The 14,944-nt window shown below is 40.9% G+C and overlaps 1 protein-coding gene across 1 annotated transcript; it reads left to right on the top strand.

Moving 5' to 3' along the window:
* Positions 1-1,930: 1,930 nt before the first annotated feature.
* dlst (dihydrolipoamide S-succinyltransferase) lies at positions 1,931-14,932 on the top strand. Its single transcript, XM_034160020.1, has 15 exons — positions 1,931-2,082; positions 5,172-5,205; positions 5,310-5,349; positions 5,877-5,938; positions 6,050-6,124; positions 6,233-6,288; positions 7,045-7,153; positions 7,269-7,436; positions 7,612-7,697; positions 7,821-7,918; positions 12,346-12,476; positions 12,823-12,896; positions 12,979-13,062; positions 13,136-13,303; positions 14,315-14,932. The coding sequence occupies exons 1-15, from the start codon at positions 1,942-1,944 to the stop codon at positions 14,447-14,449; spliced, it is 1,461 nt and encodes a 486-aa protein (XP_034015911.1). The 5' UTR covers positions 1,931-1,941; the 3' UTR covers positions 14,450-14,932.
* The last annotated feature ends 12 nt before the right edge of the window (positions 14,933-14,944 follow it).

The following is a 14,944-nucleotide window of genomic DNA, read 5'->3' as shown; positions in this document are numbered from 1 at the left end:
AGCGCCTGTCCTCGGGGACAACTGGTGACCCTCTCACACTGCTTCTGTTCTGTGCAGCTCAGCAAGCAGGGGTGCCTGCAGCTACAGGGAGCACCAATTTACCAATTCCCCACCACACAGTGATATGATAAGCGCTTGTGCACCCCCATGAGTCATGAAAAAATACCACTCTGGGCAGCTGACCAGTACACCTGTGCCAAAAACTGCTACTGTACACCGCGAAAACGGAAAGTTGACAGGACTAGTATTCCACGCCATTCCACTAGGGGGTGGTAAATCATGATTAAAAGCCAAGTGGCCTCTGTGTACATGTGTGCATAACTTCCATCACGGAAAAACTGGGGAGAGCTGAGATTTGCTGTTTGTTATGCTTATGTATTTTGGGTCAAGGATAGGACTAATATTTTTGGAGAAATCAGCGATATTACGTAACAACAGTGAGCAATGGATGTTGATATCACCATTAATCAGTCCCTGGTTACCAGGCAATCGCTGAAAAAAGGAAACATCTCAACCTTGCCAGTTTTAAAACATGACATCAACAATTTAACAGTGAATATAGTTTTGTCGAGTTGACTCTTTTTACTTCTTATAGAAGTGTTTTTCTTTTCCTATTATTTATGCACCAATAACACCAGATCATATTCCTTGTATGTGTGAAATTTGATTCTGAAACTAAAAGTGCCAAATAATAACTACAATTATTCCCAGAACTTTCTCATTTTAATTTCCTGCACTTTCAGTTAAAATTATTATAGAAAATTTGTATAATTTATTACCACCCTTGAAAAATGTCAGCTACCTATTTTATAAACTCTACCCAATCTAGAGCCCGTGGATCCCCATGGGCAACACACTAGTCACTCTTAATTGGAATAAGCAGGTTTATAAAAATGAATGAATGAATTTTCTCCAGTGAGTTCAGAGAATGGAGACATGTCATATTTAGAACAAGCAATAGCCTTTGTGGACATCAGGATTGTGTGATTAGCAAAAAGGCTTCATAAATTACATGTAAACAAAAGGTGTAATTTACATGACAGTTCACAGGCCCTCATCTCTTATAAGAATCCAAGATATAAAGATGAAAATGCTGTTTTTTTACAGATACAAGAGAAATTATGTGGGCTCACTCACCTGCTCACTCCATCATCTCTGTGATTCCCTTGCTGGTAGCAAGGAATCCAAAAGGATGTGAAAAGATGTGCTTCAATGGTAAATGAACTGTGTTTATATAGCGCATTTCCATCTGCATCAGACGCTCAAAGCGTTTTATAATAATGCCTCAAATTCACCCTAATGTCAGGGTGCTGCCATACAAGGTGCTCACTACACACCGGGAGCAACTAGGAGATTAAGGACCTTGCCCAGTGATTTTCCGGTCAAACTGGGATTTGAATCAAGGATTCTTTGGTCTCAAGCCCAATGCTTAACCACTAGACCATCACCTTCCCTTCAAGAAATGAGTAGATTTGCTCAATGTCTTTGCATTCTTACTAAATAAAAGTGTTGTCACAACAAAACAATACATATCAATGAACAAATATGGTAAAAATATTAAAGTTAAAAGCACAATTAACAACTTCCAATGTTAGTTGGAAAAGGTTCAAAGTGTCAAATCTCAATATGAAACAGCTAAAAAGGAACACGAGCATTAAAAAGCCAGGGTCACAAACAAAAACAGTATAATGATTTAATGCTAAATATATAAATACAAATGTTAAAACATCTATTCTGAATTATGTTGAAATAAACAGAACCAAAAAAAAACCCATTGGTAATAAAATGTTTACAAATATGAATTATGTTCACAACTTTTCAATTTTGGGAGTTTTTAAGTGTTTAAAACTTTTCTGCCGTTTGCGGCGAGTAGCGGACACGTGACTCTGAATTTGAAGCGAGTATCGAATTATTTCACCGCGACGCCTACTGTATCGAGCTATGCTTCGGGAATCGGGACTCGGGAGTAAAGTGAGTGGACCTTCCCTTCCGCCGACAGGCTGCTGTCATACGGCCACCATGTTATCCCATTCCCGGTGTCTCACCAGGAATTTAGGTCGTTCCCTCTCTGCTCTCCGTCAGGTAGGGAACTAATATAGATAAACTGTCATGATAGGAGTCCTCGCTGTGTGTGTTAGCGGCTGAAGCCACCATTTGTTTCTGTATCTCACAGACCGCACTGCTAGCATTCGCATTAGCCGACTAGGCCTCAGACAGGCCGCGAAGAGCCAAGGACAATGTGACACTTTGGGAAATTACTGACCGTTGAGCTGTCTGAACCCTGGCTTTTACATTCATGTCGAAGGTGTTGGACATGAGGATAAATTAACTATTGTTGCCACGTTAACCAAATTAGAAAATGTGATTTATCATTTGGCTAACTAGAACAAGCTAGGAACGACCCCAATAAGCTAAGCTAAATATCAGATACTGGTGTTTGATTGGTGGACAATCTACTAAGTTTTACAAACATAATCCATCAGACTAATAATTTGCTAACTCATTTGGCAGCGGAAATTCATTCAGTTTACAGTCAGGTACATAAGTATTTGGACACAATTTTTGTCCTTTTACCTATGCACACTACCATAATAGACCTAAATGAAACAATGAAGATGTGATTGTCGTGTAGACTTTTCCCTTTCAAGGGGTTTGACATAAATATTCCATTAACCATTTAGGAATTTTGGTCATTTAAGGAATAACCGTGTTGTGTCTGATGATTTGCATACCGGACGTTCATGCTGGTTATATGGTAGCAAATAGAGCTTTACCGCTGTAAAACAGCTACTTGCGACGTATAACAGCATGAACGTCTGCAAATCATCAGACACCAGGGGGTTATTCCCATTCTCATTCAATTCCATCGTTTACATGGTTTATTTTTCTGTAGGTAATTCGAGCTGCGAGGGTTACCATTGAGCCGAGGCCGCGTCGCTCCAACAGCGGTCAGAGCATGGAGTAATCCATCAAATGTGAAACGTAATTCTGTATCAGAATCCACACCAGTACTTTCATATGGTAGTTAAAATTCACCCATTTAGGCGGTGGCATCGGTATGCGACCTTCTCTCGCTGTCAGCTAACAGTGCTAACATCTAACAGTGTTAACAGCCTGCTTACATGAATTTACACAAGAATATAAATGAGTTTTTATTAATGTAGACTTTTTTCATGGGAAAAAGGCACTGTGGCTTTGAGTGGATTTATAGGAATTTACACAAGAATATGCATCTTTTTTACTATAAAGTATGTTATTGATATTTTACCATGATTTTCAAAATATTTTACAAGCTTTAAGTTGCGTTTGCGCATAACCAAGACGCGTTACGAATGTCATTTTTCTGTCATTTGTGACACATTCCTGACATTTTTAATGTGACTTAACGCATCTGAATAGGTTTCTTAATAGTACGTGTTGGTGCGTGATATTCTTGATATTTGTGGAGCATGTTTTTGCCTGTCAAAAAATCTTCCACGAATGTCACACACCACCCTCATTTCGTCTCATGTCGTGGAGATCTCAACTGAGCGTAATTATCTGTCTTGATGAGTAGTGATCCTTAATAGAACGTGACAACGTTCGTAGTGGTTCCTGTGATGGTTCTTGGAGCCCAAACTGTCACGCGTTATTACGAAGTGACACTGAAACTGTCAAGTTTTGACACGACTTGTAACGCGGCGTCACATTTCACTGCACGCCACGACGAATCCGTTTTCTGTCACGTGCGCACAATTAAACTCGGCTCCAAATGTCGTTCCACAGTTCCTGCTGAAGCTCCTCAGGACGCTTCTGCAGATGTTCCACCTGCTGTTGTAACCGATGAGCGGGAGAATGAGTCTGAGCCAGAGGAATGAGACTCACGTGCAGCCAGACATCTGTGCACCTCCTCCAGTCCGGCGGAGGAAGAAGCGTGCGCACAATTAAACCCTGCTGCATCGCATTCAGTTTGATTGCTGACACCAAGTCGGCTAAAAGTCTAATTTCAGTGTTCTTCAGCGCGCTCCTACAGGTGGTCCACCTGCTGCATGTGCCTGATGTTTGGGAAAATGTGCGAGACGAGACCCGCATGAAGCCACACATCTGGCTCTGTCCGTCTCCTCCTCCTCCTCTCTGCACCACTCCATGGCACAGAGCCAACTATGCATGCAGTCACAAAGTTCATCTGAAAAACTGGAGCGATCTGAATTCGGTTGGATGAATATGGGTGTGTGTGTGGAGAAAATTCACCTCATTCACAACGTGACAGAACTTAACAATGTGCTGTTACGCGCAATAGCGCGCAACAACGCAGAACACTATTCTTGACCGTGCGTAATGGTTTCTGGTAATTCTCCAGCAGCATGTGCCATTAATTGTAACGTGTGGTAACAGGTTGCAGCAGTTCCTGAGGACACCTGATGCCTCTGCCCTGAATCATCACATTCGTGATCAGCGGCCAAGAATGTGTACTTCGTGGCATTCCTGACTTGTCGTCGTTATGTGTAAACGCAGCATTAGCTGTGGTATTTGAAATGCTTTAATAGACTTTTCAGTCTTCATGAATTTCATGTAGTTTAATTGTTCTGAGTTAATGCATTATTTGTTTTACAATTAAAAGGAAAATCCATCCAGGTCCTACTTCTGTGTTATATTGTTATTTCAACATGATCATTGACTGTTTAAATGAAAGGTTGAATACAGGGTCATTTAAATATGCACTAATTTTAAGATTTTTGTGTTCCAGAAGATGCTGAAAATGTATCATTAGATAAAAATTAATTTGGTTTCTGAGATCCCACAGGACCTATGCCCCCAGACCCCCTGCAAATTTTTCTTTTCATTTCACATTTTCACAGTTAGATATGGGACTTGATGTTGCCATGAGTCTCCCGGCATCATGACGTCATGCAGAATAAATTGTATGTATTTAGGTGGGGTGGGGGGGTGTGCTTTTATTCACACAGTATGTTACATTAGTTTGTATAAAAATACAACTCTCAACAACATACTGAACAGCTGATTCAGCTGCGCCTCATATATTACCACCTTTATTGAAACAGGAGCACAGTATTTGATTTTTACTTCTAACCCCTTCAGATCATGATGATGTAAAAAGAAAAGGGAAACCTGTGATGCAGGCAGTGACCATTTCTAGAAAATTTTATTTAATCAACTGTGCGTTTCAACAGGGGAACAATGTGTTAGCTCGTCGAGCCACGGCAGGTATGTGTGCTTCCTGTTAGACACCGAGGCTTAAAACATAATCTTTGATTGGGGATAATCCTGCATCAGGGAGTTAATATTGCTTTTGTCCTTTTCCGTCTTAGCACTGTCAGCTAGCCATTCTCTCACCTTCGCCAGCCATGTGTAAGTACTACACACAATAACCAAAACTATTTGTTGAAAAGATTGAGCAGGATGTTTGTCATTCCATACCGTCAAACACTCAAAACCGATGACGTCATGTCACAAGCAAGTCACATTACTATAATCATCAGATTGTTTTAATAAATACTGTATTTTCCAGAATGTAAGTCACATTATTTCTTAACTAGATTGGAAGATCCTGTGACTTGTGTACTGAAATATTACACATTTGCAATTAATAGTTACATAATGGCTATTTATATCGAACTTTCTCAGGAATCAAAGTATTAAACAAAACAAATTATAATAATAGAATAAATGTCAGTAATAAAAGGTGCACTTCAGTAGTGCACAAAATTCACCAATTAAAGACCTCATAATACAGAAAAATGTGTGACATACTCTTGTGTAACGATATATGGGGTTTTCCTCTTCAAGAGGCATTCTTTAATAAACGTGACTGAGACTCCGGAAAATACAGTAAATCAATTTTGGATGTCTATCACATACCTGTTTGTAATCTTCAGAAAATATGATCCTCGGACCACCGTCTTCCAAGTCCGGTACTTTCGGACTTCTGTAACCTATAGTATGTATGATGTGGCATGTCTTTAACTTTTACATTTGCTTGAATTTGAAAACTAACCAGTGATGATTACATTTCTAAAAACATTTGTTTTTTTAATTTGTTACCCCCCAGGGGATGAAGTCGTAACAGTTAACACCCCTGCGTTTGCAGAGTCTGTTACAGAAGGTGACGTGAGGTGGGAAAAAGGTACAGCTTCCTTTTTTCTTATTGTAGCCTCTTTGAAAAGTTACAGCTCAGGTCCACACAGAGTAGTCATTTATTTGTACTGTCACAATAACAGAGTTTTCCTAACAGCTGTTGGGGACACTGTCAGCGAGGATGAGGTGGTGTGCGAAATCGAGACTGATAAGGTATAATAATTAAGGAAATTTATTTGCATTTACAGTTTGCTGGTAATTCTGTTTTGCCTCCAAACCTGTGTACATCCAACAGTGTGTGGCACTGCAGGAGTAGAAGGGTTCAAGCATATTTATTTATTTTTTACTCTTCTTCTCTTGCAAGTTGCACAGAAATGGAATGTGAAATTTCCAGCTTCGCTCGTGTGGAAAATCTGCAATAGCATAGAGTAAATTGTGGCAGAAAGTTAGGATTTTAAAACACAAATATGAACAACATTAACATAATAGATAGCAGTGCAGTTTAAGCATGAACTCAAAAGTTTTGAAATGACCATTTTTTATTTATTTAAATTTTGCATTATTTACAGTGAATTGCAGGTATTGCTTTTGGTAAATTTAATCAGATTTTTAAAAATACATTTTCAATGTCTCAAACATTCACCTACCAAGTAAAATGACTACAATAAGTCATTGATGGTGATAATTGTGACATCATTGTGGAGCTTTTGGTAAATAAATAGTCTTTTTAGCTTTGTCATTTTTTCCTGAAATTTGAGTCTTTGTTGTTGTGATCACCATCTGAATGGCTGGTGAGTCTTGTGTTCAGAAGGTGGTTCATAGTGGGAAAAAAGGGGTTCAAAGGGTTCATACTGTAGCTTTAAATAAGCGCATGCACACATGGATTTGGACGGTGCATTCCTTTGTTGTTCGACGTTTCCCCTTATTGGGAGTGATTTTTTTAATGTTAACACTTTTCTCTGTCATTAGACGTCAGTGCAGGTTCCCTCTCCTGCTGCTGGGGTGATCGAGGAGCTTTTGGTACCAGATGGAGGAAAAGTTGAGGGAGGAACTCCACTCTTTAAGCTTCGAAAAGGAGGTCGGCTTTAAATCATGGATTTTTATATTTCAATAGGAATTCTACACTAGAATTTAGTATTATTCAGACAGTACTGTTGGTGCCTTCTTCATTGATTGTTGTGGTACCTTTTTAGCTGGTGCTCCCAAAGCTGCAGAAACTCCAAAAACTGAGGCTCCGGCTGCTGCAGCACCTCCACCACCTTCTGCTGCCCCACCTCCTCCACCCTCGGCTGTGGGCCCTATTCCCACCACGATGCCCCCTGTGCCACCTGTGCCAGCACATGCTATGGACTCCAAACCAGGTTAGTTGTTCTCAGACAGACAGCTTGAGTCACTTGAGAAGTGTTTGGCCTGACATCTATGCTCATGACCTCCAGTGTACACGATTAATCACTGGCTTTTTACTGGTGCCACACAAAAAACAACCAAACCCTGATGTTTAAACATGCAAACTACCTTTTCATCCCTTTCTCATAGTTTCCGCCATCAAGCCCACGGTTGCTGCACCTGCACTGGATGCCCAAGCAGAAGTTGGCGCTAAAGCAGCCAGGACAGAAAGCAGGGTAAAGTGCAAAAATCACTGACGAGAAAGACGTTGAAAAACAAGCTGGTGGACTCATGGATTTGTTTGATGATCAGTTAGTTCTTCACCTTATTTAGTTGCTTTAATAATTATTTATTTTTAGGTCAAGATGAACCGCATGAGGCTGAGAATCGCACAGAGACTGAAGGAAGCCCAGAACACCTGCGCAATGTTGACGACATTTAATGAGGTCGACATGAGGTAGGAAATTTAAAATTAGTTGACCTACATTATCGAAGCCGCTGTTTTAGATATTAAACTCGAGGTGCTTGTTTGTTGTTGCTTCGGTACATTCACATTAGTAAGGGTACTTTCTTCTGCAGTAAATATACAGTACACACAGTGAAGTTGTTTGCTTTAAAAACACAGGGTGCGCAAAATGTTATAGATTAGAATCTGCCTGATAGAAAAGCTTTCTGAAACCTGATATCCTCTTAAACACTGGAATGTAAATATTTGGTTGTAATGCTATCTAAAGTGAAGATAAGAATTGTTAAAACAGGTTTTATTAATTTACAAGGAAATGTTATTGTATGCACTTGCCCCTCTTGTGCTGAAGAGGACACTTTGAGGATTTCTTTTCCCCGCAAATGTGTGGTGTCAGCTTTCGGCTGTTCAGGGTTTTCTATGTATCCTAATTGGATTGACATTGACGGTGTGGAGGAAGACTTCCCAGGACAGGGCTCAGCTGGAGCCGAAGGAGCTGGGCAGGGCAGTAGGCTGGAGCATCTGCAGGGTCCCGCAGAGACCTGAGCTCTGAGTGGAAGAGCTGCCTCAACCGATATGGGCTTTTATGACAGCCCAATAAGATTTACAGGCCCTAGAAAGTGAAGATTTTTATCGCTTCTTCTCTCCTTTCTCGGCGAGTCTGTGTCTTGGGAGGGGCTAATTACGTTATTGGAGAAACCCTAGAGCTCCAACAGGGTTAGCGACAGGAAAACAAACAATTAAAAAGAGAGATACAAGAGAAAATGAGCAATGGGGAAACTTAGCTGACCTTTAATTCACATAGCCAGAAAAAAGAGATGTGCTTTTTTTCCCCTAAAAATACGATTATTTAAAATCTTTATTAGAGAAAATTGTTGCACTATTTGAAATTTGCACTCTAACTCCTGTATCTCTGAAGTGGACTAATACTTGAATCGCTCCTCATTACCTTAACATCCTTCTGTTTGTACTTTGCTTTTAGCACATTGTCCTGTTGCACCACCACTTTTTATTGTATTGTATTGTGTTCTTGTCACAGTGTAGCCAGTTAAGATGCCCTGACATTTGCATGACTTTGATCCACACACTTGCACGCCCATCATCGTGACGATCCCACCTGCTGTGTTCCAAGCTGGACGCTGTGCTTTGTTCCACTGGCTGCCACGCGTTGTGTGCTGGATGCTGCATATATAAAACAGTTACTCTGTAGCGGATCAATCATTTCTGTCTGAGTTAGCTGTTGCAAACTCCTTTAATCACTTCTGGAATCACAGAGGAGCACTCCGTCCGCTGCTTTTCTCGCGCACGTGCTGAACGAGGTGGAGAAAGCATTTGGAGCTGTCTAAAAATGTAATTATTTGTCATGTTTACATTGTCGTGGCTTGGTAAAACAGTTGCATGTTCTTTCCTTCTTCTGTGCAGCTGTAAAAGTATGTGACAGATTTAACATCTTGTTATAATCGTTCAGACGAGCTGCGTTCCAGTGCAGTGTGCTGACGCAATCACTCTCACTTCACTTCTTCTTTACTGGACTTGATGAGTTGTTTGTTGCATGATATTTATGCGTGAAAGATTTTTTTTTTTTTTGAACATTTCAAAATTCTCTTTGTGCAATTGCATGCACCGGCGCCCCGCTCACGTTCAGTCTACACCTGTTAACGACGCGTTTTCTCTCCTGCACGACACAGTGCGTGCAAGTTGCGTGCATCAGTTTGTGAAATTGTCGGGGCCTTTAGCTAGAATGTCACTATGTGTGGGAAGCGTTTCATTAACTTCAGTTGTGCTGGCCCAGTTGTCACCAAGCTTGGTACGTATGTGTGTTAGGTATAATGACCCCAGGAAGCCTGTTGACTTTGTCAAAAAAAATGGAGTCTGCGTTCAGAACATTTTGTGAGTGCAATAACGTCTTTACTAATTGCCTGATTACAACCAAACTTGGTATGTGTATTAGGCATGGTGACCCAAGAATCCTACCGTTCTTTGGCTCTGGTTAAATTCACTGAACTGTACTTTGTCCAGAAAAGTGTCACTTGTCAGTGGTAATCTTATCAGCATTTGCCCAGGGGGGAGTGGATTAGTACAGACCATGCACATCTTTCTTTATGCACTATAGCAGGGGTAGGCAACCTGTTCCAAAAAGAGCCATGAGGGTGCAGGTTTTCTTTGCAGCCACTGACTCCACCAGGTGATTTCACTGATTAACTGATTCCATCTGCTCAAAGTGATATTAATCAGTAAAATCACCTGGTGGAGTCAGTGGCTGCAAAGAAAACCTGCACCCTCATGGCTCTTTCTGGAACAGGTTGCCTACCCCTGCACTATAGCATACATTATTTTAATGTCAGTATGACGCACTTAAACTGTGTTACCTGTATTGTTCTTTTGCTTTGTAATTGTGTTAGCGTACTGCCACTATGATGCACAAATCCCCCCCCCCCCATAGATTAATAAAATTGTGTTGATTACTTTGAGTAAAACTTATGTCTCATAGCCTGTTTAACTAACAGGAATCATGAATTGTCTTTTTAAATTGTAATGAACGTTAAAACAGCTGCCATGTTTGATGTTTATTCAGAAATGTAATTCATGTGAAACGAGTTTTATAGGCATGTTAAAATGTATGTGCAGCCTCCAGAAATCCAGAGTTAAGCATATTTTACGCCTCCTGGTATGAGCTCAACTCACTTCTGGTACCACATACTCTGTTTTCTACTGCAGAAGTGGTTCCCTGTCAGTGTAGCTGATTGTCATAGTGATGCTACATGAACCTGCCATGGTGTCGACACAACACAGGAACAATAGAGTACCGTATTTTCCGGACTATAAGTCGCACCAGCCACTTTATCCATTATAAAGAAAAATAAACCATAAATAAGTCGCACCGGAGTATAAGTCGCACCAGCCACTTTATCCATTATAAAGAAAAATAAACCATAAATAAGTTGCACTGGACTATAAGTCCCATGGACATACAGGTATGTTAACATGAAAAGTTCAGATGATAATATTGTGACGGCTACCGTTTTCAGATGCATATTTAACCAGTCTTAACTTGTAATCTGCAGAGTATGATTTTCTTTTTGGTGGCATTTTTCGGGCCTTCTCCGTTGTCTTGTTAAGTTATCAGTAACGTTGAAATTTTTATTTTTCTATGGTAGTCAGAAGTCGCAGGAACAGTCACACAAGCCTCGAGTGCCCTCTCGTGAGCTGCATTTTACCTACGGATATGTTTGTATTTTGCGGACCACATTGCGAGCCAAACCATGCAGCGCCTACCTGCGCAGCTCATGACCGCCCAGCGGTGTCGATACAGCTCCTTCCAAGTGCAGACGCTAATCCTCCGCCGTCGCTCAGTGCTCCCATGCAGCTCTCGGCGTCAACTCTGCTCACACTGATATCCAAGGGTTGAAGCTGTTTTGTTAGCTGTCCCGGAATAAACACCATGTTCGTCTGCTTCAAACGCTTTTCTCAATCATCGCCAGCTCCTTCCAAGTGCACACGCTAATCCTCCACCGTCGCTCACCCAGTGCTCCCACGCAGCTCTCAGCGTCAACTTAAACACTCTGCTCACACTGATATCCAAGGGTTGAAGCTGTTTTGTTCGCCATGCTGGAATAACAGCAAGCACCGTGTTCGTCAGCTTCTCACACTGTGGGTGAGGTGAGGAATACGCGTCCAACATTCTGTTCTCTGATTGGTTATCGCGACCAGCATAACCTATAGGACGGCCACCATACTACAGTGCCCATGATGCATTGCATTTCCTTTTCTGGTGGCCATTAAACATAGATTGACTCTGTCACGTAAAATTGTTTTGTTACAGTAAATTAATTGAGATCCTACCGGTATATTTTTCATTTATAAGTCGCACCGGAGTATAGGTCACACCCCAGGCCAAAACATGTAAAAAAGTGCGACTTATAGTCCGGAAAATACGGTATATTGAGTGGATTCTGTTTTTGATTGTCTGAGATTCAGATGCGTTAGTTAATATAGTATAATACAATACAAATAGGCGATAGTGGAGGAAATATAAGTTTGCATGCCGGGTTTGTACAGAAAGTCCTGTCTCATGCCATAGTGATGATTCTCTGACCAGTCAGTAGTTTGCAGTGTTTTATGTTTTATGTCGGTTTTTGGCATCGTTGGAACATCAACAAACAAGTACATACCAGTTTGCCCAAAGTAAAAACCAAAACAGTGCTAATAGAATTGAGCTGTGTTGCTGTGGAGAGGTGGAAAAGTTGCATAACATTTAACAGAAAACGTATGGGCAACATCTATTTTACAGTGACTAAATTCTACTTTTAAGAACAACATTCTTCACACCGACACATTTGTTTTTCCAAATCCATCAGTATTTTAGGCTTGTGGTTATCGTACAGTTAACTTCTCTTTGGCTTCTTTGTGTCTCCCTGCAGTAATGTCACAGAGTTGAGGAAGTCTTATAAAGATGCCTTCCTGAAAAAGCACAATGTCAAGTTGGGCTTCATGTCTGCATTTGTGAAGGCTGCAGCCTACGCACTGGTTGACCAACCTGCTGTCAATGCCGGTACACACGACCGCCACACAACTGAGAAACGACGTTTTGTGGCATCTTCTTTAAATATGTTTGTGGTAAAGGCAGAGCTTTTTAATTCCACGTCCTTCACTGCCATGTGTCTAAAACCAGCACATCTCCCCTTCTGCCACGCTGACCTACTTAGATAAACCACAGTGAAGCAGGTGGTCTCTCTCGCTTGGTTTTTAAGATCTAAACTAGTCTGTGGGTTTCTTCTTCAGCAGCTTCTGAGTTGCAAGATCAGAAAATGGTACATGCTTCAAGGAAGCAAGTAATGATGAATGGCTTTCAATTTGATGCTTCTGAACAGTTTTTATATTTTTCTCTTTGTTCAAAGTCATTGATGACACAACCAAAGAGATCGTCTACAGGGATTATGTCGACATCAGTGTAGCTGTGGCCACACCAAAGGTAAGACAAGTGTTACGCTTCTTGTGATGCCCACTGTTTGTGCTAAATGGCAGTCAGTTCAGTCATGTGACCTCTCTGTCAGGGGTTGGTGGTTCCTGTTATCCGAAATGTCGAGGGAATGAATTTTGCTGATATCGAGAAGGCCATCAACATGTTGGGAGAAAAGGTAATATTTTGTGAACTGTTTGAATTTTCCTTCTTGTACTTTGTTGGTTGTAATTGTGGATGTTTGTCTTAAGGCACGTAAAAACGAGCTGGCTGTTGAGGACATGGATGGCGGAACCTTCACTATCAGCAACGGTGGCGTGTTTGGGTCCATGTTCGGCACACCAATCATCAACCCTCCACAGTCTGCTATTCTCGGAATGCACGGCATCTTTGACAGGCCAGTCGCCGTCAACGGAAAGGTTGGTTCTTTATTGGTTTGATTATTACTTCTTAGTAACTAGCTGGTCACAAAAACTTTGAGGAGTGGAAATCATAAGTTACATGAAGATTTGACAACAATCATGCTGTCAAATTTGTCTTGGCGATCAACTTTAAGTATACAAACGATCTATGTTGTTGGATCAAACTGTGAATGACAAACGACCCGTGGTTAAAGTTTTTCACAGATCCACTCACTTTTAAATTTAAAGACCTGATCGAGAACCACAATCAGGTTGGGGCCAAATTTCATGCACTCTCATGTTCACACCAGATGACATTCTGTGGCCGGTTGTCTTGGTTCCGCTCATCACCCAAGTGGGTCTAAGAGATCTTCTTGTCAACATTGATCATGTGGTTCATCATCGTCATGAGAACAAAGTTTGTTTGAGGGCAGAAGTAGTATGAAGTTGAATCCTGGTTAAAATTAACAGTTGAAAAATGAGTCCTCCTTACTGAATGAGGTTTCTGATGGTCTGCTGTGCTGCATGGACTGTCTTTTTAAGAGGCATTCGGGGTTCAGGGTAGGTGTTCCAGTGGTACATTTCTGGTCAGGTCCACGGACCTGGAGCCACCAATGGACTTGGTTTGATGAACTGGTAACCATGTGGCTCACTGGGTAGAATAGACGAACCAACTGATCGGTAGATTTGATACAGAACCCCAAAACTGCCAACACATCGACTCCCCATGTGGGGAAAAATATCCAGCTGATTTGATGAGTTTGATGTCCATATGGATAAAATGGAGTTAAAGGGGAAATTTGATATATTTCAACCTCTTTTTAGATGTTTTGAGGTTTAATATTTACCCTCTCTGTGCGACATGTGACATTTTCATTTGTTCAGGAGCAAGAAGAACCGGTTTACTCTTTGTAGTTTGTCCAGTACAATAAGAGTATATAGGTGGTTAGCTTGTGATAGTGTTTGTGTTGTAATCAAAGATTAACACCAAAATGGAAATAGTTTGTGTTAATTTTTCCTTCGTTTCAGGTGGAGATCCGTCCCATGATGTATGTTGCACTGACGTACGATCATCGTCTGATTGACGGTAGAGAGGCCGTCACTTTCCTACGCAAGATCAAGTCCGTAGTAGAAGATCCCAGGGTATTGCTCCTGGAGATGTGAAGCCCTGGAGTTAGAGGCTCAGCGGATTAAAGGAACACTCACAAACTGGCTGTATTCACCCGAGGGACATTACCACACCTGCAGTTCTATGTTTGCATTGGATACCTGGAAAAAAATGGATTTTAGGGAAGAGCTTATGATACAGAACCCCAGTGCAATGGCTTATAGTAGTAAAAGGTTTTGGATTGGGACTTTGAGTGGTGCTGGGATCGAGATCAAAAAAGACATTGTGTATCTTTAGCGCCATATGATGTTTTCTACATACAATCAAAATATTTTCAACTTATTGTGAGAAGAAATGACTACGTGTGATTTCGTTATTTAGACAATTGGTTTCAAACCAAGAAACACTATGTTCTTTAATGTTCAAAGTGTGAAAAACATACTGAGCAATTTTTGCTATGTTTCACAAATGAGTAAAAATCTTTATGCTATGGAAGAGGATATTTAAGAAGACATTTAAACAATAAAACATGAGCTGCATTACTCTGATTT

The sequence above is a fragment of the Thalassophryne amazonica genome, chromosome 19 (assembly GCF_902500255.1).
Source record: "Thalassophryne amazonica chromosome 19, fThaAma1.1, whole genome shotgun sequence".
In the NCBI taxonomy this organism is placed as follows: Eukaryota; Metazoa; Chordata; class Actinopteri; order Batrachoidiformes; family Batrachoididae; genus Thalassophryne; species Thalassophryne amazonica.
This window is presented reverse-complemented; position numbering and strand designations above follow the sequence as displayed.

What these genes read in the sequence shown, in the direction of transcription:
- dlst (XM_034160020.1), top strand. Translation starts at nt 1,942, where the DNA reads ATGCTTCGGGAATCGGGACTCGGGAGTAAAGTGAGTGGACCTTCCCTT. An exon ending in CCCTCTCTGCTCTCCGTCAG is followed by an intron (nt 2,083 to 5,171) that starts GTAGGGAACTAA and finishes GCGTTTCAACAG; the next exon opens with GGGAACAATGTGTTAGCTCG. An exon ending in TAGCTGTGGCCACACCAAAG is followed by an intron (nt 12,897 to 12,978) that starts GTAAGACAAGTG and finishes CCTCTCTGTCAG; the next exon opens with GGGTTGGTGGTTCCTGTTAT.